The 26,089-nt window shown below is 43.8% G+C and overlaps 1 protein-coding gene across 1 annotated transcript in view; it reads right to left on the minus strand.

The window, feature by feature from the left end:
- The window catches only part of LOC113423650 (calcium/calmodulin-dependent protein kinase type IV-like), a 67,938-nt gene extending 46,233 nt beyond the window's left edge, over positions 1-21,705 (minus strand). Inside the window, exons 1-2 of the mRNA XM_026685144.2 lie at positions 20,506-21,705; positions 4,515-4,593 (exon numbers count right to left, since the gene is read on the minus strand). Coding sequence (XP_026540929.1) covers positions 4,515-4,593; positions 20,506-20,606 — 180 coding nt within the window. The 5' untranslated portion in view covers positions 20,607-21,705. The remainder of the gene's footprint in view (positions 1-4,514; positions 4,594-20,505) is intronic.
- Positions 21,706-26,089: the final 4,384 nt, after the last annotated feature.

Consider the following 26,089-nt stretch of genomic DNA (forward strand, 5'->3'; position numbering starts at 1 on the left):
CAAACTTAAGAAAACTAATATATATATATATATATATATGTATGTATGTATGTATGTATGTATGTATGTACATATGTACTTTAAAAATTGACTTTGACTTATCCATGGACTAAGGCTCAGTGTTTTTTTTTTAAATCATAGGCTTTAAGGATGATGTAAATGTTTACAGTTTCCCATCTCTTGCTGAATGCATTTCTGGGAGATAGGTAATTGCCATGTCTGGAAATCACTAAGAGTTTGCGTATGATGCAATTTGCGTATGATGCAAAAGTTATTACCAGAGTAAAAAAGATGAATAATTCTGTTGCTGTCAGAGAATCTAAAGTAAATGAAAATTAAATTTGCTTGTGATTTTGGTAATGATTTTGTTGTTCAGTTTATCAGCTGAGAGGCTTATCTCTGAGAATACAGTAATAAAAATTCAGTTTTTACTACAGCGTTTCTTTTTTCTTTTTAATAAAGTTTTATTTGGGTTTTCACACACAAAATAAAGTAAAACATCTTTTTGAAAATAGCATGGTCCCGGGTTGAACTTCTTTATACAGACACAAAACTCAATTTCATGCTCCTTTTTGTATTCTATTCCATATCTTATACTATTTTACATTTTCTATATAGTTTTTCCCCTCTTTTAATTTTCTCAATTTTATTTTGATTATCTCATCTCAATTCAAATCATTATATTTATACTTTTGTCTGTTCTGTTTCAATTTCATATTATCTTTTCTCATTAAACAAATTTTCTCCTGTAGTTACTAATTGGAGTATGACACCTTTATATCTTTTAATTACATCCATCCAACTCTTATTTAAACTTCAATATATACCTTAAGTTTATGACCTTCAATATAATACATAATACATAACTTCCAATCGAATTCTGCTTGGCACATTCTTATAATACACACTATATTCTTTTTTTAAAAAAAGAAAGATTGTAAATATATGTAATTATAAACCCTCATTCCATTCCAGTTCAGTTCTATCATTAATAATCATTAAAACCATAATATCTTTAACACTTCTTTTCAATTAAATATCATACTTCCTTAAAAACACATATAATCTCCATAATTAATTTTCCCTTATTTCTCTTCACATATGTTTTATAAATCATTAAATATACCTTTTGTTACATTTATTTATTGACAAGCATTCCACTGAATTACGATAGCTATTTTATCAGACATTTTAATCATACATTGTTTCATATTTTCTAAAATTATTTCTGCTTCTAATATAACCATACTATCTTATGTACCTTTGCAGAATCCCCTTTTCCATTAAGTTTTCACCCATTATCTCTAAATAGGCCCTGTTTCTCTATATTTTGCTTCTGTCCTTTATAACTTCTTTTCCTTTCTTTCTTCCCTCTCATCTTCTCCCTCCCCTTTTTACCCCCTTGTCTCTCTAGTTCTAATTCTCTCTTCTGCATTTCCCTCTTCTGTTGCTTTCTGATTTTATACTTATTTTTCACTCTAATTTTTTTGGAGTTGTTTTTCCCAATCTTAAACTTTCTCTTTCTTTCCCCCTTTCCTTTTTCCCCATCTAAGATTACTTGTTCATTAAAGATAGCTTCTTCTTTGTCGCAATCTTCTTGTTCTGCAGGCATTTCTTGTTGTTTCTCATAATTCCAAATCTCCATTTCTAAAACCTGAAATACGAAGCCAAAAGAACCTCTCCCTTCTTGTGCATCTTCTTTGTACTTTTTAAGTTCCATTTTCAGTTCTTCTAAAAGTGGAGCCATTTTAAAAGTTTTAAACAACCACCGATTGATTTTAGTCATTCAAAACAATAACCAAGAATCCAGAAATCATCAAGCAATCCAGATAGTCCCGAGTTATAGCTTCTTATTTCTTTTTTGACTTTCTCTTCCTGGGGCTTTTGTTGCGATATTTCAGTTAGAATGTATCTTTTGGAAGTCTTGTTGAGATTTTGCTGTAAATTCTTTTTTAATTCCAGGCAGTCTCCTCCCTTCCAGATCCTACCCTTTTATTCTTTTTCTCTCCTTTCCTGTTTTCAAAAGCTTTTAATTATCCAGAAATCTTTATTATCCCTTTGACTTTTTATTTTCAGCATTAAATGCCTATTGATGTCAAAGTGGATTTTTTTTCCAATTTCTTGCTTAAGTCTTTTAGCTGTCAGTATAGGAAAAGGAGAAAACCAAATCTTTTCCCTTTTCTCTCTCCTTCGCAGCTTAAAAATCTTCTTAGGGAACAATGTTATTATTTTTTAACAGTTTCAATTCCAGGGTACCTTATTTGTTGCTTTTGCTGTTTGACCTGGTCAACCAAAACTTTCTCTTCTTATCTTCCTCCTGCACATTCTTTTCCGGTCGAGTTCTTCTTTGTGGTGGCCATTTCTGACCACCGCTGCAACTGACTTCAGGAAAGGGAGTAATGGCCAGCTGGGGAGGAGAGATGCGGCTCTCCTCATCCCTGCTGGCAGTCTCCCCCCTCTTCACCACCTCTACGGGGTGGCTCAGCCCCGAAACCAGCCTGCTCGGGGCGCTCCAGCGGCGAGCACGGATCGAAGCCTCGCAGATACAAGGTTTCGGTCTGTCGCTGAAGAAGCTCAAACCGGAAGTCCCACTACAGCGTTTCTTAACTTTGGCAGATGTGAAGACTTCAACTCCCAGAATTCTCCAGCCAGCTGCCTGGGGAATTCTGGGAGTTGAAGTCCACACATTTGAAAATTGCCAAGGCTGAGAAAACTTGAATTAGTATTTCTGCTTTAAAAATGATTCAGGCAGCCAGCCAGAGGAGTAGAACTTTTTATTGGAAAATACTGGGGGAGCAATCAGCGTCATATGGGTGGGTAATCATGACAGACAAGATGGCGAATACAGCATTGCAATCCAAGCCTAGCCCATAAAAGGGGCGGGGCTTTGATCCTTTCTACCTGCAGATGTTGCTGAGAGTTACTTAATTTGTTTATATTTTACAATCATTTGGAACGAAATACGATGGTCTCGGAACGGGAGCTTTATGGCCTGCAAAAAACACTTCTGGCCATTGTAAAATGTCACACACACACCCTCTGAAATAATGAGACTGTCACCTCGTAAAACATTCCTATGCCTGTTTTGAGTTGCCATAAACAGGGTGGGCAGAAATATGAAGGAGCAGTTTGGCAGTTTAAAACCAGAAGTACATTCCACGCTTATGTTACAAAGATTATAGCTAGGCTACCGGATCTTCTGCCCTTGAAAATCCGTCAGCCGTGAATTTAATGCCGACATGTTACTCCTAATAAATCTTTTGGATTCTTTTGAAGCTTTGCTCGAGGCTCATGATTTAATTAGGGCAATTGCCGGAACCCTGACAGAGACCACATATTGGGCACTTGGCAACTGGCTTGCCTTTGTGACCAGCTGCAATGTACCTCAGTTGGCTACAATTTGTGACATTTTTGCTGGTTTCTGGCAAAAAAAAAATGGACCAAGGACCCCTCATTTCAAACCCAAGCTATTGGTTCATTTAATGACCACTGTGAAAAATGGCAAAACCCCCAGATCTGGTCACGTGGTTGCCTCAACTTATAACTGCAATGACTTACAACTGGATTTCTGATCCCAATTGTGGTCATAAGTTGGGGATTACCTATATTGCCACGCAGAGTAAACTTCTCTCAACTAATTGGACCAGCTGCCACTACTTTTACAATGCTATGCTAATTTCTTGAGAGATTGGTTGTCCCTCACTGCAGAAAATCATCCATTTTCCTCTGTTTTCATATTCTCCCCTAGGCTATTTTGAAAGGAACACAGAAAAGCACGAGAGGGGCAGTTTGGTCTAGTTGTTCAGGCACAGGCTAGAAGTCAGGAGACCCGGGGTTCTAGTCCCACCTTAGGCATGAAAGCCCATAGTGCGACTTTGGCCCAATCACCAGGAGACTGTGAATTCTGGTCCCTCCTTAGGCATGAAAACCAGCTGGCTGACTTTGACCCAATCATCAGGAGACTATGAGTTCTAATCCCGCCTTAGGCATGAAAGCGGGGTAGGTGATTTTGGGCCAATCATCAGGAGACTATGAGTTCTAGACAGGAGACTATGAGTTCTAGTCCCGCCTTACGTATGAAAGCCGGGTAGATGATTTTGGGCCAATCATCAGGAGACTATGAGTTCTAATCCTGCCTTAGGCATGAAAGCAGGGTAGGTGATTTTGGGCCAATCATCAGGAGACTATGAGTTCTAGTCCCGCCTTAGGCATGAAAGCAGGGTAGGTGATTTTGGGCCAATCATCAGGAGACTATGAGCTCTAATCCCGCCTTAGGCATGAAAGCAGGGTAGGTGATTTTGGGCCAATCATCAGGAGACTATGAGTTCTAATCCCGCCTTAGGCATGAAAGCAGGGTAGGTGATTTTGGGTCAGTCCACCTCATATGGTAGTGATTGTGGGGGAAATCATACAAGGGAGCACCCTGTATGCTGCCTTATCTTAGTACAAATTAAGGCAGGATACAAAGCCAGTAAAAAAAATGTGTGTGATGAAAGTAAGAGATTTACACTTACCGTTTTCTTCAATATTTTGGCAGCATACTGGACTTGAGATCCTTTCTCTTCGCAGCTGTAAACCACAGAGGTGGCGCCCCTAAATCAGACAAGGATCAGAAGTATTGTACCCAAAACTGAGACTGGAATCACACACATGTACACACACAAAGTATTATGACTGATTAATAATAACCTATACGTAACTCCCCAAATAAAGGAAATCACAGATCCATCATAATTGTGCATTTTTAGTATCTGGATTTGGTGCAGACAATCTCTGTCTGTTTTTGGCTTGGCTTTTCCTGAGTCCTTCCCCGTGCTGTGTTGGGACTTTCTAACCATCCTTCAGTCAGAAGAAAAGGTGTCTCCTTTAGCCCTGGATCAACCTTTAAGCCAAATCAACATGATCTGAGGGCACCAAGGAAAGGGAACACTTCAAGGACTCTGGAAAGAGTACAGAAAAGAGCAACAGAAATGATCAGGGAGCTGGAGGCTAAAACATACAAAGAACGGTTGCAGAAATTGGGTATGTCTAGTTTAATGAAAAGAAGGACTCAGGATGACAAGATAGCAATGTTCCAATATTTGAGGAGATACCACAAAGAAGGAAGGGGCCAACCTAGTTTCCAAAGCACCTGAAAGAAGAAGCAATGGATAGAAAGTAATGGAGGAGAGAAGCAATCTGAAACTACGGAGAATTTTCCTGACAGTGAGAACAATGGAATGGCTTTCCACTAGAACTTGTGGCTCTCCAACACTGGAAGCTTTTAAGAAGAGACTGGGCAGCCACTTGTCTCGAATGGCACAGGGCAGTGATGGCTAACCTCTTTGTCGTTGCGTGCCCAAAGCGCACTCAATTGTGGTTGTAAGTCGAGGAATACCTGTTCTGCCCACAAAAGGAAAAAGGGGTGTGGGAAGCATCTCAGAAAGGACCCTCTTTTTTTTCCAGAGAATAAAAAGAAAGGAGGGAAGGCATATTTTCAGACTTGAAAAAAAATCTGCTAGTATAGTATAACTTTAGAATAAAGCTAGAGCTAGAATGCATTGTTGCGCTTTCTTGTAAGAACTACCACGAAGGACTAACATCAGGGGTGGGTTGCTGGGGGTTCACGGGGGTTCAGGAGAGCCATTAGCTAAGATTCTGTGCAGTTTGGAGAACCCACCCAAATCCCACTCCCGGCTGGCCCCGTCCACCCTGCCCCTCCCCCCCCCTCCCAGGAGTCCCTACGCGGCCGGTTTTGGATGCAAGGAAGTGCAGGATGCGCATGGAGGCTCAGGAAGGGTGAAAAACAGGCCTCCCGGAAGTTCAAGAAGGCCGGAAATGGGCCCATTTCCAGCTTCCAAAGAGCCTCCGGAGCCCGGGGATGCCGTTTTCACCATCCTGGAGGCTCGAGGGAAAGCCTCTGGAGTCCGGGGAGGGAAAAAACACCCCCCCACCAGCCGTGGTGCAGGAGGCCGACTAGGCCACGCCCACCATGGCCACGCCCACCCAGCCACCAGACAGAGAGCCCTTTGCTAAAAATTTTGAAGCCCACCACGGACATTAACCTCTGTCCTTTTCCTCTCTGCAAAATTTGGGACAGTCCCTTCCTGTCCCAAAACAAAAGGACAGGTAAGAGACATGATCACTTAATCCCTTTCTCATCTCCTCATGCAGGGAGGTGTTGACAAGATAGGGTAAAAAAAAAAAAGCAAGATGGCAGCCATCACAGTGAAATCAGAACGCTACCTTTTTTTTTTTTTTACACACCTTAGTGTACTTTTTGATACAGGTAAATCCTCAACTTACAACCCCAGCTGAGCCCAAAATTTCCATTGCTAAGCAAAACAGTGGCTAAGTGAGTTTTGCCCCCATTTTACCATCTCTCGCCACTGTTGTTAATTGAATCACAGCAGAGGTCACCAGAGGGATGCCGCAACGGTTGTAAGTGTGAAAAGCAGTCATAAGTCTTTTTTTTTTTTTCCAATGGCATTGTAGCTTCAAACAGTCATTAAGCAAACAGTGGAATGTCAAGGACTTGGTGCATATTGCTTGTTGACGGGAAGTAGATCCATCCCTGGAATTCCAATTTCTTTTTACTAAACCTTGCTAAGGGGACTCTGAGGTTTTGCCTGGAAAACCAATTACTTTGGGTTTCACACAGAGGCCGAGTCAGATTTGCACTTTTGGAAAATCAAATCCAAACCGCTGCACAGCTTCGGGGCACAGAAAACCATATTAATTGTGTACCTAAGTGGTGTTTGCTAGATCCAAGCATCCTGCAGTACAGAAGGATGAAATCCCCCTTCTGTTTCCCCACAGAAGGATTTTTTTTCCTCCCTTTGGCTTCCGTTGGTAAAACTCTTTTAATTAAAATTGAAACGCTCAAGAGCTTTAAACGGTTAGGCGGCTTTCAAGACCAAAGGAACTACTACTATAGGGCTGTAACCTCTGTCAAGTACAGCAGTTCCCAGGGAAATAAACCTGGTAAATTTATATCTACACAGACATGAGATATCCCAGATGGGATATCCAGGATGACCTGATGGAAAAAAATCTTCAGAGGCCCCAAAATATCTTTTATATTTGTGGAGCAAAATTTCCTTTAATGCATGTCCCAGCAGGATACAGTACATGAAGCAGACACAAGTCATTTCTGCCCTGTGTAGTGTTTTTCCCCCCCTGTACTCCACTAGAAAATGGTGCGATTGGATTAGCTTTAAAAATTTCCACATAGAGGTCGTCCTCGACTTACGACCACAACTGAGCCTCAAATTTCTGTTGCTAAGTGAGACAATTGTTAAGTGAGTTTAGCCCCATTTACGACGTTTCTGGCCACAGTTGGTAAGGGAATCACTGCACTTGTTAAGTCAGTAACACGGTTGTTAACGACACTGGCTTTCCCATTGATTTTGCTTGTCCGAAGGTTGCAAAAGGGATCATATGAGCTGTGATGGCGCAGTGGTGAGAATGCAGCATTGCAGGCTGACTCTGCTCACTGCCAGGAGTTCGATCTTGACCGGCTCAAGGTTGACACAGTCTTCTGAGGTCGATAAAATGAGGACCCAGATTGTTGCTGAGGAACAGGTTTAGGGAAATAAACCCTAAAATCGTCATGGCGGACCTATGGCACATGTGCCAGAGGTGACATGCAGAGCCCTCTCAGCACTCAAAATGGCCCAAAAATTGCCCAAAAGGCTGGTTGTTGGTTTTTTTTTTTTTTTTTTGGACCATTTTTGGGCCCTTTGCAGGCTGTTTTTGGTCATTTTCACGCCATTTTTCGGGCCAAAATTGCCCAAAAAATGGACTGAAAACGCCCCCAAAAAAGGCCTGAAAAACAGTCTGGAAAACAGCCCCCAAAATGTTTTCCAAGCTGTTTTCCGGGCCATTTGGGGGCCGTTTTCAGGACATTTTCTGGGGTATTTTCAGGGCATTTTTGGCCCAAGAAATGGCCTGAAAACAGCCTGAAAACAGGCATGCGCACACCGGCCAGCTGGTCTTCAGTTTTCCGGCGCTCTGGCACACGCTTGCATGCGCCTTCCACTTTGGGCACTTGGTGACAAAAAAGGTTTGCCAACATTTATGTCCAGAATGTGACAGGTCTGTAGTTATTTACTCAGCCTTCCTTCTGACCATGCAACGTAAAGTTTCTCAATGGAAGACAGGCTGGATGCTGTTGTTTTTTCTGCAGTCTTAACTATCCATTGAAATCTGGACCCTGTCCTGTTTGGTTGTTGGACCAAACCAGACAGTTATTATAGAACTACAAATATAATCCGCACAGAATATTGGACCTTAACACAATTGAGTGGGTTCAGAGGAATTTCTCGAGACGAGCCCTCCATTCCTCCACTCACAATAGATTTCCCTATGCCTCCAGCTCAAAATTTTGGGCCTGCACAATCCAGAACTGCGCCACCTGCGGTCCGATCTAAGCATAGTTCACAAAATTGTCTGGTACAACTTCTTACCTGTCAACGACTTCTTCAGCTTCAACCAGAATAATACACTGGCAAACAATCGATACACACTCAAAGTAAACTGCTCCAAACTCGATTGCAGAAAATACGACTTCTGCAACAGAGTGGTCAACACCTGGAACGGCCTACCAGACTCCGTTGTTACAGCCTCAACCCTGCACAGCTTCAACCTCAAACTGTCTACCGTGGACCTCACCCCATTCTTAAGAGGTCCTTAAAGGGGGCGTGCATAAGTGCACCAGCATGCCTACTGTCCCTGTCTTACTGTCCCCATTTATTTGTATTTACTTCCTTTGTTCTTTGTTCATACTTATACTTGTTATCTTGTGCATGTTTGACAAATAAATAAATAAAATAAATAAATAAGCCTACATGCTATTGCTATTGCTACAGTAGTTGAAATTACAACTCATCTCTTCTGCTTCCGAAATAATATCAGGTAAATTAGAATTCCAAATTTCAGAAGCACCCCGTCTCCATACCCCTCATGCTGCACAGGATCCCCATTGCATGAATATACCTATACATGTATTTTTATTCTGTCTGAAAGAGTCCCTCAATTCAAAGGTGGCTCTTGGTAATTTAGCAGAGATAAACTTGAGTTTTCTTGGCAACAGGTAAAAGGCGCGTGGCTCTCGCATGCACGAAGGATGTTTGCTCAACGTGAATCTTATTTTGCTGTTTTCCCTGCCAACTGATCAGATCTGACTCAGCTCTGTTTTTTGAGATTAGCTAGGACTGGCTAGCTGGGTGCTTTCACCGACTGGGATTGTAAGCAGGACATAAATCAAGTCTGTAAAGAAACCCCAAATCTTCCTTATGGATTTATATAGCTGTCTATCTCACTGATGTGCCTCTGGGCAGCGCACACATTTAAAATAACACAAACCAAAAACAATCAAAACAACGAGAACAAAGCCATTAAAACAATTAAAAGGTATAAATAGAAAATGGAAAACAAAGAAGCAAACAAAGAACAGGAGAATGTATTCACTCAGAATCTCACCATCTATACAGCCTTCTCACAAGGTCCATACAGGTGGTCCTTGACTTATGACAAGACTTAGCAACCCTACAGAGTTACAACCGGGTTCCCTGGGAGTACTTACAACCCAGTTCCTAAGTTACGACTGCTGCCCTCCGCCATAGTCACATAACCATGTTTTACAATGGTTTTGCTGAAAACGGGCAGGTATTTTAGGTTTTTGGCAAAACTGGCTCATAACGAACCATTAATTCGCCGAGCAACGGTGGTGTTTGCTTAATGACCACTGCAAAAGAAGTTGCAACTTACAACCATGATGGGCAGGCTCCATTACAGTTGTAAGTCTAGGACTACCTACACAGGTAGTCCTCGACTAAGGACAAGTTGTTTAGTGACAGTTCAAAGTTACAATGGCACTGACATAACCCTAATCTTGAATTATGACAATGCAATGTAAACTCTGTCCTTTCCAACATAGATGATCACGTGCACAGCTAAAAGGCACAGAACTTGCATCACACCAGCAGGATGCTAGTTTCATCATTTCAATAAAACCCTTTAATCTTTAAATAAAAGAAGAAGTTGTTACAACGGCACTGAAAAAAGTGACTTATGTCCGTTTTTCACAGTTACGACCTTTGCAGCCTCCCAACGGCCATGTGATCAAAATTCAGACACTTGGCAATTGGTTCCTATTTATGACAGTTGTCGTGTCCCAAGGTCATGTGATCCCCTTTTGCGACCTTCTGTCAAAGGGGAACCTGGATTCACTTAATGTTCTGACCCAAGCCTTGTTCAAATCAAACAAACACAAAGTATGCATAAAAGCAAACCTTTTTAATGCGGCACTGTGAATTCTGTGCATTCACAGCCAAGAGTCATTCAAAACTAATTGTCCCAGATAAGAGCAATTCCTTTCAAGGTTGCGAAAGGTTGCCAAGAACAAAAGACTAATTGCAGATAAATATCCAAAGCCAGAGGTTTCAAAAAACTAAGCGGAGTAAGCAGGGCTTTAACGAGGACTCTTGAGTAGAAAGAACTTCTTTGCTTCCTGCAAAGAAGCCAACCCCGAAGGCTGGCTTTTATCCCTTATGGGAGGGGCCATCACCTTCCAGACTTACTCCCGAGTCGCCCATGCTGCTTCAGCTGTTCTTTCCTTCAAGCAGCCCTGCACGCGTGCACACTGAGCACAGGCTCCCCTGGGTCCTCTTTGTCACTGCTGCTAGACTCCCCAAGCTCCACAGGCAGCACCCCACTCTCCGATAGTCTTGGCCCCATCCCTGCATCACACGCAGGCCCCTTGTTTGAGTCCTCGCTGTCGGAGACCTCAGCCGTCTGCACCTGCTGCCGGCAAACCACAACACTTAACAACTGGGTGGCTAACTTATCCACTGCAACGATTCACTTAACAACCGGGGCAAGAAAGGTTGTAAAACGGGGCAAAACTCACTTAACAAATATCTCACTCAACAACAGAATTTTTGGGCTCAATTGTGGCCGTAAGTCGAGGACTACCTGCATTTCCATGGAATCCCCAGGGCCAATAAAAAATTTTCAGGCTCTTCCAGAAGATCAACAGATAGCAGGTGCAAACAACCAGACCAAATTAGACACTTTATTGTTCTCTGCCTGTTACACCAGAACCTCCGCAGACTGGCAACTTTGCCTGGGAACGGCCAGATAAGGCTCTAAGGCAGCAATCTCCCATTTTCCAGCTCGGTGGATCAGTGGCGGCGACAGGGGTGGGGGTGGTATGAATGGAGAAAGGATGGTTTTATGCTTGTGGCATGCTGCTTTCACAAATGTATCTTTGCACACGTGTCCATGCACGTGTGCACTCATCCACCACTTCCACAGCCCAGTTCTAAACGAGCTGTGGCCCGGCACTGGGCCGCAGACCAGGGGTTGAGGACCCCTTTCTCTACGATATTGAAAGGGGCTCAGATCTAACCCTTTTTATGTTTACGTAGTGAGTCCAGGCTGATTCCTTGCTTGAAACCCTTCACCCCACATTTATTTTCCATCGGTGGCTCAGTGGTTACAGTGCAGCACTGCAGGCCACTTCTGTTGACAACCGGCTGTCTGCGATTTGGCAGTTCAAATCCCACCACTGGGGGGATTCTAATTTTGTGACTACCAGTTCTGTGGGCGTGGCAGGGGAAGGATACTGTAAAATCTCCAGTCAGAGGTGGCATTTTCCGGTTCTCCGAACTACTCAAAATTTCCTCTACCGGTTCTCCAGAACTGGTCAGAACCTGCTGAATACCACCTCTGCACCAGGCTCATGGTTATCTGAGCCTTCCATCCTTCCTAGGTGGGTAAAATGAGGACCCAGATTATTGGGGGCAAGAGGCTGACTCTATAAACTGCTTAGAGAGGGCTGTAAAGCATTGAGAAGTGGTATATAAATCTAAGTGCTACTGCTATTGCTATTCCAATGATAAGGTTGGCACCAATCTCACCTCCTTCAGGCTGCACTTAATTCCCGGTGACTTTCTGGAACAGCGTTGCTCCACCTTAGCAAATTTAAGATCTGTGGACCATCTTCCAGAATTTCTCAGCCAGCCTTGCTGACTGGGGAATTCTGGGAGTTGAAGTTCACACTTCTTAAGGTTGCCAAGATTGACCCAACGGTGTTTTTTCAGGAGGCAACTGGACTTTTTTGTTTTTGTTTTTCTTTTGAAGATGTTTCGCTTCTCATCTAAGAAGCTTCTTCAGCTCTTGCTAGGATAGTGGAGAGATCCTGTCAGTGTTCTGACCCAAACCTTGTTCCAAGTAAACAAACACCAAGCAGAGATAAAAACAAAACTTTTTCATGCTTCTCTGTTAATTCCGTTAATTCACGGTTAAAAGGCTATTAAAACTAATTGTCTCCGATAAGGACGATCCTTACCAAAGTTGTGCAAGGCTGCCAAAAGAACTGGATTAAGTTGCCAAGAAATATTCCAAACAAAAAGTCTTCAAACACAAACCAAGATAGTCCGAACTTCCACAAGGCTTGAAGTGCAAGAACTTCTTTGCTTCCTGCAAAGAATCCCACCTCTGAGGGCTGGCTTTTATCCCTTAAGGGAGGGGCCATCACCTTGCAGCCTTACTCCCGAGTCCCCCGTGCTGCTGCAGCTGCTCTTTCCTACAAGCAGCCCCGCGCGCACACGCACTGGGCACAGATTCCTTGGGGTCCTCTGCATCACTGTTGCCAGCCTCCACAATCTCCGAAGGCAGCACTCCACTCCCTGATGGTCCTGGCCCCATCCAGGGGGTGGGATTCAAATTTTTTAACAACTGGTTCTGTGGGTGTGTCTTAGTTGGTGGGCGTGGCTTGGTGGTCATGTTATTGGCTGGGCGTGGCCAACTCAATATCACTCACATCGAGGCACACATCTCTTTGCCTGGCCTCTTGTGACTGTGGGGATGCTGCAACAGTTGTAAGTGTGAAAAACGGTCATAAGTCACTTTTTTCAATGGTCCCTCCACACAAGCAAAGTACCAGCAAAGGAGGAAAAAAAAACACTCCAGAGAAGTTCCTGAGACAGGAAGTCTAGTCCTGCCAAGAATGTAATAAGAGGTTAACGGAGAGGCAGTTTCTGTAAGCAACACCAGAATGTTTCCTTCCTGCCTTCCTTACAGGATTAGGCCAGTAATTTCTTCTAACAACCAGTTCTCCGAACTGCTTAGAATGTTAACAACCAGTTCTAGCGAATAGGTGCGAACTGGTAGAATCCCACCCCTGGCCCCATCCCTACATCACACGCAGGCACCTCATCTGAGTCCCCGCTCTCCGAGACCACAGCCGTCTGCACCTGCTGCCAGCAAACCACAACACAGAGCTGAAGAAGCTTCTTGGATGAGAAGCGAAACTTCTTCAAAAGTGGGGGAAAACCACACGAAAGTCCAGTTGCCTCCTGAAAAAGCACCTTTGGGACAACCATGACCTGGATAATTGAGAATCTCTAAAGACTTGCCAAGATTGAGATACGCTGTCTTAGATCATGCCATTTTCTTGGCTGTGGTATAGAAGTGGATTCCCAGATTTTGTTTTCTAGATTTTGTTTTTAAATTTCCCAGTCTAGCCAACAATTCCATGATTACTAAGTGGTCTTCCATCCAAGTACTAACCATTTCTGACTCTGCTTTTGATGTTGTTAAGGCTAGATAGACTAGGTTTTAAGATCTGCACTAAACCACGTTTGGTGGGGAGAAATCCCAGTCCCAGAACGCAGTCAATAGTTTTAGGGTTCATGACCATAAAACCTCAGCAAATTTTTTAACCAAGCACTTCCCGGCTTCCTTCCTCTATAGCAGGGGTGTCAAACTCAATTTCATTGAGGGCCGCATCAGGGTTATGTTTGATCTCAGGAGGCGGGGGAGCATGGCCAGCTCGACGTCACTCACCAAGGCGCCATTTTTGGATGTGACGGCCTCCTGCAGCCCTCTGCCAGTGAAAACGGAGTGCGCGGCCTCCCCAGGTCTCCGTTTTCACTGGCAGAGGGCTGCAGGAGTCCGTCGCGGCCAAAAATAGAGCCTTGTGCGGCCTCCCTGAGCTCCATTTTCACTGGCAGAGGACTGCAGAAAAAACAATTACTACCAACCTGCCTTCCATGGAGGACCTGTAAACTGCATGAGTCAAGAACAGGGCTGTGAAAATATTTACAGACCCCTCACATCCTGGACATAAACTGTTTCAACTCCTTCCCTCAAAATGACGCTATAGAGCACTGCACACCAGAACAACTAGACATAAGGAAGTTTTCCCCCAAATGCCATCACTCTGCTAAACAAATAATTCCCTCAACACTGTCTAACAAAGTCTGCATTACTATTACTGTTAATTTTCTCATCACTCCTTATCACCCATCCCCTCCCACTTGTGACTATATGACTAACTCTGTCGCTTGTATCCTTACGATTTATATTGACTGTTTCCTAGTATGATTTGATTGCTTATTGTACCCTATGACTATTATTTAAGTGTTATACCTTATGATTCTTGACTCTTGATGAATGTATCTTTTCTTTTATGTACACTGGGAACATTTGCACCAAGACAAATTCCTTGTGTGTCAAACCACACTTGGCCAATAAAGAATTATATTCTATTTCTATTTCTATTCCTATTCTATTCTATGGGCCGGTCCTTCATGGTTTCCAGGGCAGCCCCGCGGGCTAGATCTAAGCAGCCTGCAGGCCGGATCTGTCCCCCAGGCCTTGAGTTTGACACCCGTTCTACAGTGTGTTGAGACTACATCTCCCAGAATTCTTAGCTGGTGCCCGCCCTGGCTGGGGAATTCTGGGAATTCTGTTTTTCACTTCATCTTCCACTCTATCTGCAGATTCTGGGGAACTTGATTTATCCTTTTTGATTTCCAGTGTTAAAAGCACTGAAACCAGATCAGAGGATTGGGGGAAAATTAGCCACTTTAATCTAAGAACAGTTTTTTGGCAGCACCTTCAAAGAAACCCCCACAGGAAGACCAAAATAGCAGCATTATGGAACAGCAGCATCCACGCTACATATGTTCTGTTTTTGCTTGCTAAGAATAGTTTTGCTTTTTTACCTCTTTTTTTATCCTCCAAACTTCATTAAAGGCAGCCCTATCTGGATCAGAGGGGAATGCAAAATTAGATATAGGCCCCTCTTGAAATTCACTGCCCCCACCCACATCCTGCCAGTTGTTTTGTTAATGTAACATATGGGGAGGGGGGATCCATTTATGGAAACCATGTCCTAGATTTGATTTCATTTTCCTTTGACGTAAGACGGCTAGAAAACTTCTGCAAAATCCAGAAGGCTCTGCTGAGGACAAAGATCATGGATATCTTTCATTGGATTAGATAGATGAAGCCGTGGGAAGGGTGCTAAGTAAGAAAAATACACTGATTTTCATGGCTTAGCAAGAGGCAGGAATGAGGCTGAAAGAGTTGGCCCAAAACAGTAAGTCAGTTGCTACTGCTGAGGGTATTTTGTTAATCTAAGGGACAAACCCGGCCAAACAAATTGGCCTGAAGTTTAACACACAAGGCGATAGCTCTTTGATGGAAAGAAATACCATAGAGCATAGAATAGCAATAGAGTTGGAAGGGACCTTGGAGATTTTCTAATCCAATCCCCTGCTCAAGCAGAAAACTCTATACCAGTGGTGGCTAAACTTTTTGGGCTCCTGTGCCAAAAATTGTGCACGTGCTTCCATGCTTGCACTCGTGTGCCAGCACCCCAGGCAATGCGCGCCCCCCATGGCATGCGCACATAATCCTCTCACAGCTGATTTTCAGCTGGTTTGAGGCCTTTTTCGGCCTCCCAAAGGCTTGAGGAAGGCTTCTGCAGGCTTTGCAGGCCGAAAACTAGCCCCGTTTAGTCACTTCCAGTATTTCCGGAAAAACAGAAAGTGACGAAACAGGCCTGGTTTTCGTCCTGCAAGCCTGCGGAAGCCTTCCTCAAGCCTTTGGGAGGTCGAAAAGGCCTCAAACTGGCTGAAAATCAGCTCTCAGGCACGCGCATGCGCAGTGAGGTAAGTTTACCTGCAGCTCGCGTGCTGGCACAAATGGCTCTGCGTGCCACCTGTTCGCCATCACGGCCCTATACCATTTTAGACAAATGGTCGTCCAAGTCTCTTTTTGAAAGCCTTCAATGATGGAGCACCCACAACTTCTGAAGGCAAGTTTTTCCATGGGTTGATTGTTCTCACTGTTACAAATTTTCTCCTTAGTTCTAGGTTGCTTCTCTCCTTGGTTAGTTTCCATCCATTACTTCTTGTGTTGCCTTTTGGTGCTTTGGAAAATAGCTTGATCCTCTCTTCTTTGTGGCAGCCCCTGAGATATTGGAGCACTGCTATCATGTCACCCCAGTCCTTCTTTTCATTAGACTAGACGTACCCAATTCCAGCAACTGTTCCTTATATATTTTAGCTTCCAGTCCCCTCATCATCTCTGTTGCTCTTCTCTGCACTCTTTTGTAGAGTCACAACATTTTTTCTATATTGTAGTGATCTGAACTGGATTTCCCACAGAACCTTACTTTTTTCACCATTGAATTTCATTTTGTTAGATGGGGCCCAGTGTTCAAGTCTGTCAAGATCCTTCTGTATCTTCTTAAGCCTGTCTTCTGGAGTGTTGGCCATTCCTGCTGGCTTGGTGTCGTCTGCAAATTTGGTGAGTTCCCCATCTATCCCCTCATATGAGCCAGCAGTGTGCTGCAGCTGCCAATAAAAGCCAATGCAATCCTAAGCTGCGTCAACAGAGGGATAGTATCAAGATCACGGGAAATATTAGTATTGCTCTATGCTGCTTACAAAGTGACTTACAACTAACTAATCCTTGCATGGCCGGCGTTGCAGCATCCCCATGGTCACATGATCAAAATTTGGCAACGGGTGTGTATGTATGACAATTGCAACATCTTGTGGTCGTGTGATTGCCTTTTGTGATGTTTCCAGCTGGCTTCTGACAAGCAAAATCAATGGAGAAGTCAGATTCTCTTAATGACCACATGATTCACTTAACTGTAGTGACTCGCTTAACAACCATGGCAGAAAAGCTCATAAAAATCAGGCCCAGTGGTGGGATTCAAAAGTTTTTACTACCAGCTGTGTGGGTGTGGCATGGTATGCGTGGTATGGCTTGGTGGGCGTGGCTTGGTGGGCGTGGCAGGGGAAGGATACTGCAAAATCCCCATTCCCTCCCCACCCCACTAACCTGCTTTCCAGCTCTGTTCTCCTATGCACGGAAACCAAAGAAGATCCAGCCAATCAACTGGGACTCAATGGGAGGCAGAGAATAAATGGGGGCGGGGCCAGTCAGAGGCGGGATTTGCCGGTTCTCCAAACTACTCAAAATTTCCATTACTGGTTCTCCAAAACTGGTCAGAACCTGCTGAATGCCATCTCTGCGCTACTCCCTTAACAACTGCCTACCTTAGCAATGGAAATTCTTGTCCCAATTGTGGTCCTAAATCGAGGACTATCCGTGCTAAGGCAAAAAAGTTGATAGTCCTGGATTTACAACCACAACTGAGCTCACATTTTCTGTTGTTAAGTGAGACATTTTGCCTCCTTTTACGACCTTCGTTGCCACAGTCGTTAAGAGTGTCACTGCAGTTTGATAAGTAACACGTTTGTTAAATGAATCTGGCTTCCCCCTTCACGTTGCGTGTCAGAAGGTCACAAAAGGGATCACGTGAACTTGGGACACAGCAACAGCCATAAGTATGAACCAGTTGCCAAGCATCTGAATTTTGATCACATGATCCTGGGTCCTAAGTGTGAAAAATGGCCATAAGTCCCTTTTTTCAGTGCTATTGTATTACTGTAAGTCGAGGACTACCTGTATTGGGAGCAGGGGGATTCCCCGAAGGAGGTTACTCGATCCATCGTTTGTTGGAGGAGATGTCAGGAATGGCGCCAAGAAAGCAACGGGACTGTCCCCCAGACATCTCTAATGGCATTTGATGCTGCATTCTTCACTATCAGCAGCTATTCTATCTCTCCCCCCCACCCAAGTTTACAGAATTCCTAATATATCACAAAGAGCACTGATCATGCAGACCGATACAGCCTCAGGGCCTTTTTCACACTGAATGGCCCTGGGAAATCAGCTTCTTTCTTTGCATAGCATCTTCCAGCAATTGCATGTCGTACCCACGCCCTCTTTTCTTCATTGAAGTCCATGCCCAGCTGTGGGAGCAGGCGGGCTAGCTCAAAACAGCCAGACAGCTCCAAATATTATATTTTCACAGATGGGCTGCCTTGTCAAGCGTCCCATTGGCATATGCAGCAAAAGGAATTCTATTTTAACCAAGAGTATAACTTCACTAATCGATCCATGCAGAGGGCACAGAAGAAGCGAAGCTAGCTCTGAGGTTTTCACGCGCAAAACAGCATAATTCACTCCCCCTTTCCCCCATTTGGGCCACCCCTTGTCCAGCAACCCAGCACATTCTTCAGAGGGTCCCCATTGCGCAACTTGTAGTCCCAGGATTTTGTCAGGCTGCAAAGGTTAGGGTGTTAGAATGTAAAAACCCAGGCAGTATCATATGCATGAAGAAGTAAAGGTTTGATTATTTCAAATACCAACTCATACACTGAAGCTTACTGTGTCTGGTCTACATCCTTTTGGCTGTTCCTGTCCAGCTATCGTGAATTGCTTTTATTTTGAAAGCAACTTCTATTTTTCTAAATAATTTGTGTGTGTGTGTGTGTGTGTGCGCGCGCGCATGTATATATACCTTCACAACCTCTTTGGTTGGTCCTCTACTACAGTTTCAGTTTCTTATGTGACCCCTTGGGAAAATTAATCGCCCACTCCCCTGCATTGAAGGGACATCCTCCTTGCATGCAGGACTTGGGGTAATTAATTCAATTATCCCTTTGTAAAATAAACAAAAGAAGCACTTTATGTGGAGAGTCATTTCTAGATGTGTGGACTTCAACTCCCAAAATACCCCAGCCAGCAATCAAGAGCATCAGCAAACTTTAGCCAGTTGAAGATGTGTGGACTTCAACTCCTAGAATATCCTAACTCCCAGAATACCCCAACCAAGAGCATCAGCAAGCTTTAGCCAGTTGAAGATGTGTGGACTTCAACTCCCAGAATACCCCAGCCAACAAAGCTGGCTGAGGTATTCTGGGAGTTGAAGTCCACACATCTTCAATTGGCTAAGGTTAAGAAATGCTGATAAGAGACTCTTGGTGGAATAACCAGGTCAAGATTTACTGCATGCATATTTACCCAGGGGTGTCTGCAAAGAATGGTCAAAAAAGTCAAGATGGTGGCTGCAACTGAAGCTCCACCCACATTTATATGTGACCCTTCCACTTAGTTGAACATGGCAAAGAGAGCCATCCTCTTCAGTGTTTTATCTATCTGCCCCGGGTTGCGATTGGGAGATTTAACATGAGATTTCAACACTCCTCTGCTCTCTTTCCCCAACCATGGGGATGAACCCCAAAGCTTCCCCCGCTGTTTTAATTTTTAAGGGGATGTCCAAAAAGGAAGAATTTGACATCCACAGAGGGCAATCTTTGTCTCTGTAACTGATCTTAATTTTAATTGAATTTAAATGAAACTAAATCGATGTGTGTAAAAGAAGAGGTAAGGGCTTCAGGTTGTAGCCGCTATGTTGACTTTTTGACATCCTCCCCACTCCCACTCCCATTCTCTTCTACCCCCTTGAAGATGATAATCCAGTCATGATTTTTCAAGGTCAATGGGGATTAATTCATCCCCAACATTTGTAGAACTCTGCCTCTCTGAAATTTCAGGTTGGTTTCCACTGCCTGATGTGGACGAGTTTATCAAGGACTGTTCAAAAGGCTGAACCGAAGCTGCAAATTTTGGATCTACCGGAACACAGAGAAACAAAGAAACACAAAGCAACGCAGCTGCACATATTTCAGAAATATTTTAAAATTGTATTTCTTTTGCATGGGGCCTGCTTCAGCACAACTCCACCTGCCATTGCTAGCTGTACAGTAGGTAGTTCCTGACTTACGACCATTCAGTGACCGTTCAAATTTATCCACAGCACTGGAAAAAAGTGACTTACGACCGCTTTTCACACTTACAACCGTTGCAGCATCCCCCCTGTGGTCACAAAATTAAAAAACTGAACGCCTGGCAACTGGCTCACATGGATGATGGCTGCAGTGACCCGGGAGTCACGTGATCAACATTTGTAACCTTCTGACAAGCAAAGTCAACGGGGAAGCCGGATTCACTCAACAACCCTGTAAATCACCCTTAACTGCGGTGATTCACTCAACAACAGTGCCTGAAAGGTTGTAAAATGAGCAAACTCGCTTAACAACAGAAACTGGGAGCTCAATTGTGGTCGTAAATCAAGGACTACCTGTATATGTTTCCAGGAAATACCATTTAGAGTCAGACTCTAAATGAAAGCCAAAGGGAGAGAGATCCTATGCCTACCTCTTTCTTTTCTTGAGCAGAAAAAAAAATCACTGTTGTTTTAGGGGGTCATTTATTTGGGGCTTCGGTAACCCTCCTTTTTTTCCACTTTATAAAGCCTCCTACAGCATCCCAAGGCACCAAAGAGATTTAAATGCCCAGCCTCACCTGCCCAGCTCCGGTCCCATGAGATAGAAATCCTGCAGAGCCAATTCTCTCCGGGATCCTTCAATCCAATAGTCCTCCTCCAGAGGTTTAGAAGTGAGCATCCTGGAACAGAGAGAGAAGGCGGCTCTGCTTCTGCTTTCTTGTCTTTCTTTTTTTCTTTCTTTTTCCTCCTCCTCCTCCTCCTCCTCTGATCACATTGCAGATGGAGAAATTAAAAGAAAAAAGAGGGAGAGATAGAAGGGGCGGGTAGGCTTTGGAGATGCAATTTCGAGGATTATCCAGGAGGATTCACAATCGCATTGTCTTACATTTTCTTCTGCTAGAAGATAAGGTGGGTGCAGACTAATCGGCGGCTTCCCACTGGAGATGCTGGCATCCGATGTCCCCTCAGCCTCCTTAAAAGGGGATTTTAAAATCCTCGGGGGCGGGGGGAGGATTAGCTCTTGCAGGTGCAGGTGGCACAGGTTCCTCTCCAGATGTTCACCTATCTTTTTTTTTTTTTAATTTATTTCTCAGCAAACAGCCTTCCTTCCTTCCTCCTCCTTTTTGACACTTGGGGCTGCTTTGGAAAACCAACCCTGCAGAGTAGGTCAACTTTCCACCTGCTTCTGTAGAGCCATAATCCACTGCCTTTCCAGCACAGTCTTCCTGTCCGGAGGATGGCAGCTATTTCAAGGGAGGCTCGCTCCGACAGAAAAACCTCTCCTCCCTCCCTCCTTCCTTCCTTCCTTCCTTCCTTCCCTCTTTCAGCCCTTGCAGGAAGATGCTGAAGTGCAAAGCTTCGGTGAGAAGTTGGGAATCGTCAGCTCCACTCGGAGGATTCTGTTCGCTCGGCTGCAGCAGCCCACGAGTAATCCTTGTTTAAAGGGACAATCGTACTAGATCTCGGGATCGGAAGGATAAAGCAGATGCATCGGGGCTCCGATGCAAGGAAGGTTGGGCCGTCAAAAGAAGTTTCCCCGGTCATCGCTCAGACTTTTTCCCCGGGAGGTTCCCCCATTCTGCAGGGCGATGCTCTGGCGGGTGCAGGCAGCACCACGCCCGACCGAGATAAGATCCCATGACCTCTATTGAGGGAAGGGTGGCTTTTTCTGCTCCGCCTTGCAAACCCAGCTCTCTCCTGCCCCCTAACGGATCCTGCTTTTCATGCCAAGGACGATGGACCGAAGAACGGCGGCGGGAATTGAGGACAGGACTAGGAGTTTAACGAAAAGAAGGACTAGGGGGTGCACATGATAACGGTGTTACAATATTTGAGGGGCTGCCACACAGAAGACGGGGGTCAACCTACTCTCCAAAGAATAGAGAATAGAATGCAGAATAGAATAGAATGAAGAATAGAATAGATAATAGAATAGATTAGAATGCAGAATACAATGCAGAATAGAATAGGAGAATGGAATAGATTAGAATGCAGAATAGAATGCAGAACAGAACAGAATAGAGAATAGAATAGAGAATAGAATGCAGAATAGAATAGAATGAAGAATAGAATAGATAATAGAATAGATTAGAATGCAGAATACAATGCAGAATAGAATAGGAGAATGGAATAGATTAGAATGCAGAATACAATGCAGAACAGAACAGAATAGAGAATAGAATAGAGAATAGAATGCAGAATAGAATAGAATGAAGAATAGAATAGATAATAGAATAGATTAGAATGCAGAATACAATGCAGAATAGAATAGGAGAATGGAATAGATTAGAATGCAGAATACAATGCAGAACAGAACAGAATAGAGAATAGAATAGAGAATAGAATGCAGAATAGAATAGAATAGAGATTAGAATGCAGAATAGAATAGAATAGAATAGAATAGAATAGAATAGAATAGAATAGAATAGATATTAGAATGCAGAATAGAATGCAGAATAGAATGCAGAACAGAACAAAACAGAATAGAATGTAGAATGGAACAGAACAGAACAGAATGAATAGAACAAGAAGCAATGAATGGAAACTAATCAAGGAGAGAACCAACCTAGAACTCAGGAGAAATTTCCCGATGGAACAATTAATCAGTGCAACTGCTTGCCTTCAGAAGTTATGGGTGCTCCATCACTAGAGGTTTTTAAGAAGAGATTGGACAGCCATTTGTCTGAAATGCTATAGGGTCTCCTGCTTTAGCAGGGGGTTGGACTAGAAGTCCTCTAAGGTCCCTTCCAACTCTTATTCTCCTCTTTTGACCGTTTGATGCTGCAAGCGAGACCTGGAGATGGGCAATGTCACAGACCCTATTTGGAGTCAGTCCCAAGTCACTGGCTCCTGTTGAACAAAAAGGCACCTCCCCAACGGAGGTCAGAAAAGTCAAGATGGCAATGATGGCCACTATCTTGACTTTTGGATTGCCCCTTCCCTGAGATGGGCCTGTTTACTATAAATTCTAAACTATAAAATCCTTTGAGGCTGACCTTTCAAGATGTCAGCATAAGAAGAAAACTATAACATGGATGCCAGAATATCTAGGATAACATCAGTCTGTTTCTACTCCTGGGCTGGGAATGACACAAAAGGAATGTCAAAGAGACATGGCTGAAAAAGGAGCCTTCCTTTTTAAAAATTTCTGCCAGTTTTTTATACATAGACAAAACAAACGCATCAGTGGACATTTGTATTATAGGGTGTGGGTTCAAAAAATAGGTGCCTGAAAAGGAGGCTGCGAGTTCTAGTCCCACTTTTTAGGTACAAAAGAGGGCTGGGTGACTTTGATTCAATCACCAGGATTCTGTGAGTTCTACTCCTGGCCTTAGGCATGAAAGCCAACTGGGTGACTTTGAGCCAATCCCTTTCTTTCAACCCAACCCACCTCACAGGGCTGTTATTGTGGGGAAAATAGGAGGAGAAAGAACATTATTATTCACTGCTTTGAGTTAATTATAAACATAACCAAGGTGGGATATACATAAATAAATAAAATACTTGCACAAAAATGCATTTTACTGGGGGAAGTTGTGAACAATACCGCATCTCTGAATTCAGGTTATGCAAAATGGGGTGATCCAGCCACAGAAATGGGACTAAGAAATGGGATCCTGAACCATTTCCTATTCTGGTGAATAAACTTCTGGAACTGCAGGAATCACCTCCCCCCACCACACCCCAGAATCCCTTGGATTGGCACATTATGAAGGATAATCAGACTGTTCCATTGTCGAATTGCCTTGTTTTTCTCATCTCTGCTATTAAGAAAAATGCAACATTCATTTTTCTATGAAGTCCTTACACATTCTCAAGCAAACAATATGAATCTGATTTCAGGTCTGGAAAAATGAGACAGCAAGCAAAGTCAAAAGGGCTTTGATCTAAACATGGAATCTCAGCTTCAACGAAAACCTTGAAAATCTCAACCTTGTCCAGTACGGCTCTCAGGTAGCTGGGTGAGAGGACACGAGAGGGAAGAAGAAGGATGGGTGGGTGGATGGAAAGAGAGATGGATGAAGCGATGGGTGACTAGATAAGAGATAGACAGACAGATGGAGAGAGGATTGGTAGATTGATAATGTGAGAAGATGGGATTGCTAAAGAATGGAGGGAGGGAGGGAGGATAGAAATAGAGAGAGAGGATGGGCAGATTGATTAATAGATGACAGATAAGTGAAAAGATAGATGATAGAGATAGATAGACAGACAGACAGACATAGACAGATACGATAAATAGATAGATAGACAGACAGACGGGTGGGATTCTACAGGTTCGCACCTATTCTCTAGAACCGGTTGTTAATATTCTAAGCAGTTCGGAGAACTGGTTGTTAGAAGAAATTACTGGCCTAATCCTGTAAGGAAGGCAGGAAGGAAACATTCTGGTGTTGCTTACAGAAACTGCCTCTCCATTAACCCTTATTACATTCTTGGCTTGTGTGGAGTGACCATTCAAAGTTACAATGGAACTGAAAAAAGTGACTTATGACCATTTTTCAGACTTACGACTGTTGCAGCAACCCAACAGTCATGAGAGGCCAGGCGAGGAGAAGCGTACCTCAATGTGAATGATATTGAGTTGGCCACGCCCAGCCAGTCCCATGACCACCAAGCCACGCCCAGCAACTAAACCACGCCCACAGAACCGGTTGTTAAATAAATTGAATTCCACCCCTGCAGACAGACATAGATAACGATAAATAAATAGATGGACAGCGATAGATAGCTCTCTATCTATCTATCTAGAGAGAGACAGAGACACAGAGAGAGAGAGAGACAGACAGACTGACTGACAGACAGATACGATAAATAGATAGATGGACAAACAGATAGACAGATATAGATAGATAGAAGAAGAAAGAAAGAAAGAAAGAAAGAAAGAAAGAAAGAAAGAAAGAAAGAAAGAAGAAAGAAAGAAAAGAAAGAAAGAAAGAAAGAAAGAAAAAGAAAGAAAGAAAGAAAGAAAGAAAGAAAGAAAGAAAGAAAGAAAGAAAGAAAGAAAGAAAGAAAGAAAGAAAGAAAGAAAGAAAGAAAGAAAAGAAAGAAAGAAAGATCCGGCAGCAGCAGAGATAAGGTGACATGGCCAGCTGACTTGCTGCGAGGCATATTTGGAGCTGACGGGCTCTGAATGAACTTGGAGCCCAACATATAGACAGATATGATAGATAGATAGATACCAGTGGTGGGATTCAAAAAATTTTACTAACCGTTCTGCGGGCGTGGCTTGGTGTGGCATGGTGGGCGTGGCAGGGGAAAGATTTGCAAAATCTCTATTCCCACCCCACTCCAGGGGAAGGTTACTGCAAAATCCCATTCTCTCCTCACCCCATTAACCTGCTTTCTAACTCCGTTCTCCTGTGCAGGGCAACAAAAGAAGACCCAGCCGATCAGCTGGGACTCGGGAGGCAGAGAATATGATGGGGGCAGGGACCAGCCAGAGGTGGTACTTGCTGGTTCTCAAACTAGTCAAAATTTCCACTACCGGTTCTCAAGAACTGGTCAGAACCTGCTGAATACCACCTCTAGTAGATATGATAAATATAAACAGATACAATAGATAGATAGATAGATAGATAGATAGATAGATAGATAGATAGATAGATAGATAGATAGATAGATAGATAGATAGATGATAGATAGATACCATGTTTCTCATAAAATAAGGCCGGGTCTTATTTTTTTTGAGCCCCCAAAAAACAGCTAGGACATCTTTTCGGGGGTGACTTAATTTCCTCTCCCACATGCACCCCCACCTAGAGCACCGATGGAAGCGCACTCACCTCTCCACAAGGCTGCTTCTATCGGCCGATGGAAGCTCCCCGAAGGCAGAGTCACCAGCCGCTTCTATCGGCCGGTAGAAGCGCCGTCATGGAGAGGTGAGTGCGCATGGGGCGCTCTAGGTGGGGGTGTGCGTGGGGGAGGAAATCTATCAGTCGGTAGAAGCGCCCTCACGGCGAGCGCCCAAACGCACTCCCCTAACCACAAAGCCGTTTCTATCAGCCGATGGAAGCTCCCCGAAGGCAGAGTCACCAGCTGCTTCAGGGCGAGGCGTTGCTGCCCGTGGAGTGCTCCTGACAGGAGTGCCCCACGTGCACTCCTCACCACGGCCACTTCTACCGGCCGATAGGCGGCTGGTGACTCTGCCTTGGGCGCTCC

Source organism: Notechis scutatus, chromosome 1, assembly GCF_049901735.1.
Source record: "Notechis scutatus isolate UNSWTSFEM ecotype Mainland chromosome 1, rNotScu1.2, whole genome shotgun sequence".
NCBI lineage: Eukaryota > Metazoa > Chordata > Lepidosauria > Squamata > Elapidae > Notechis > Notechis scutatus.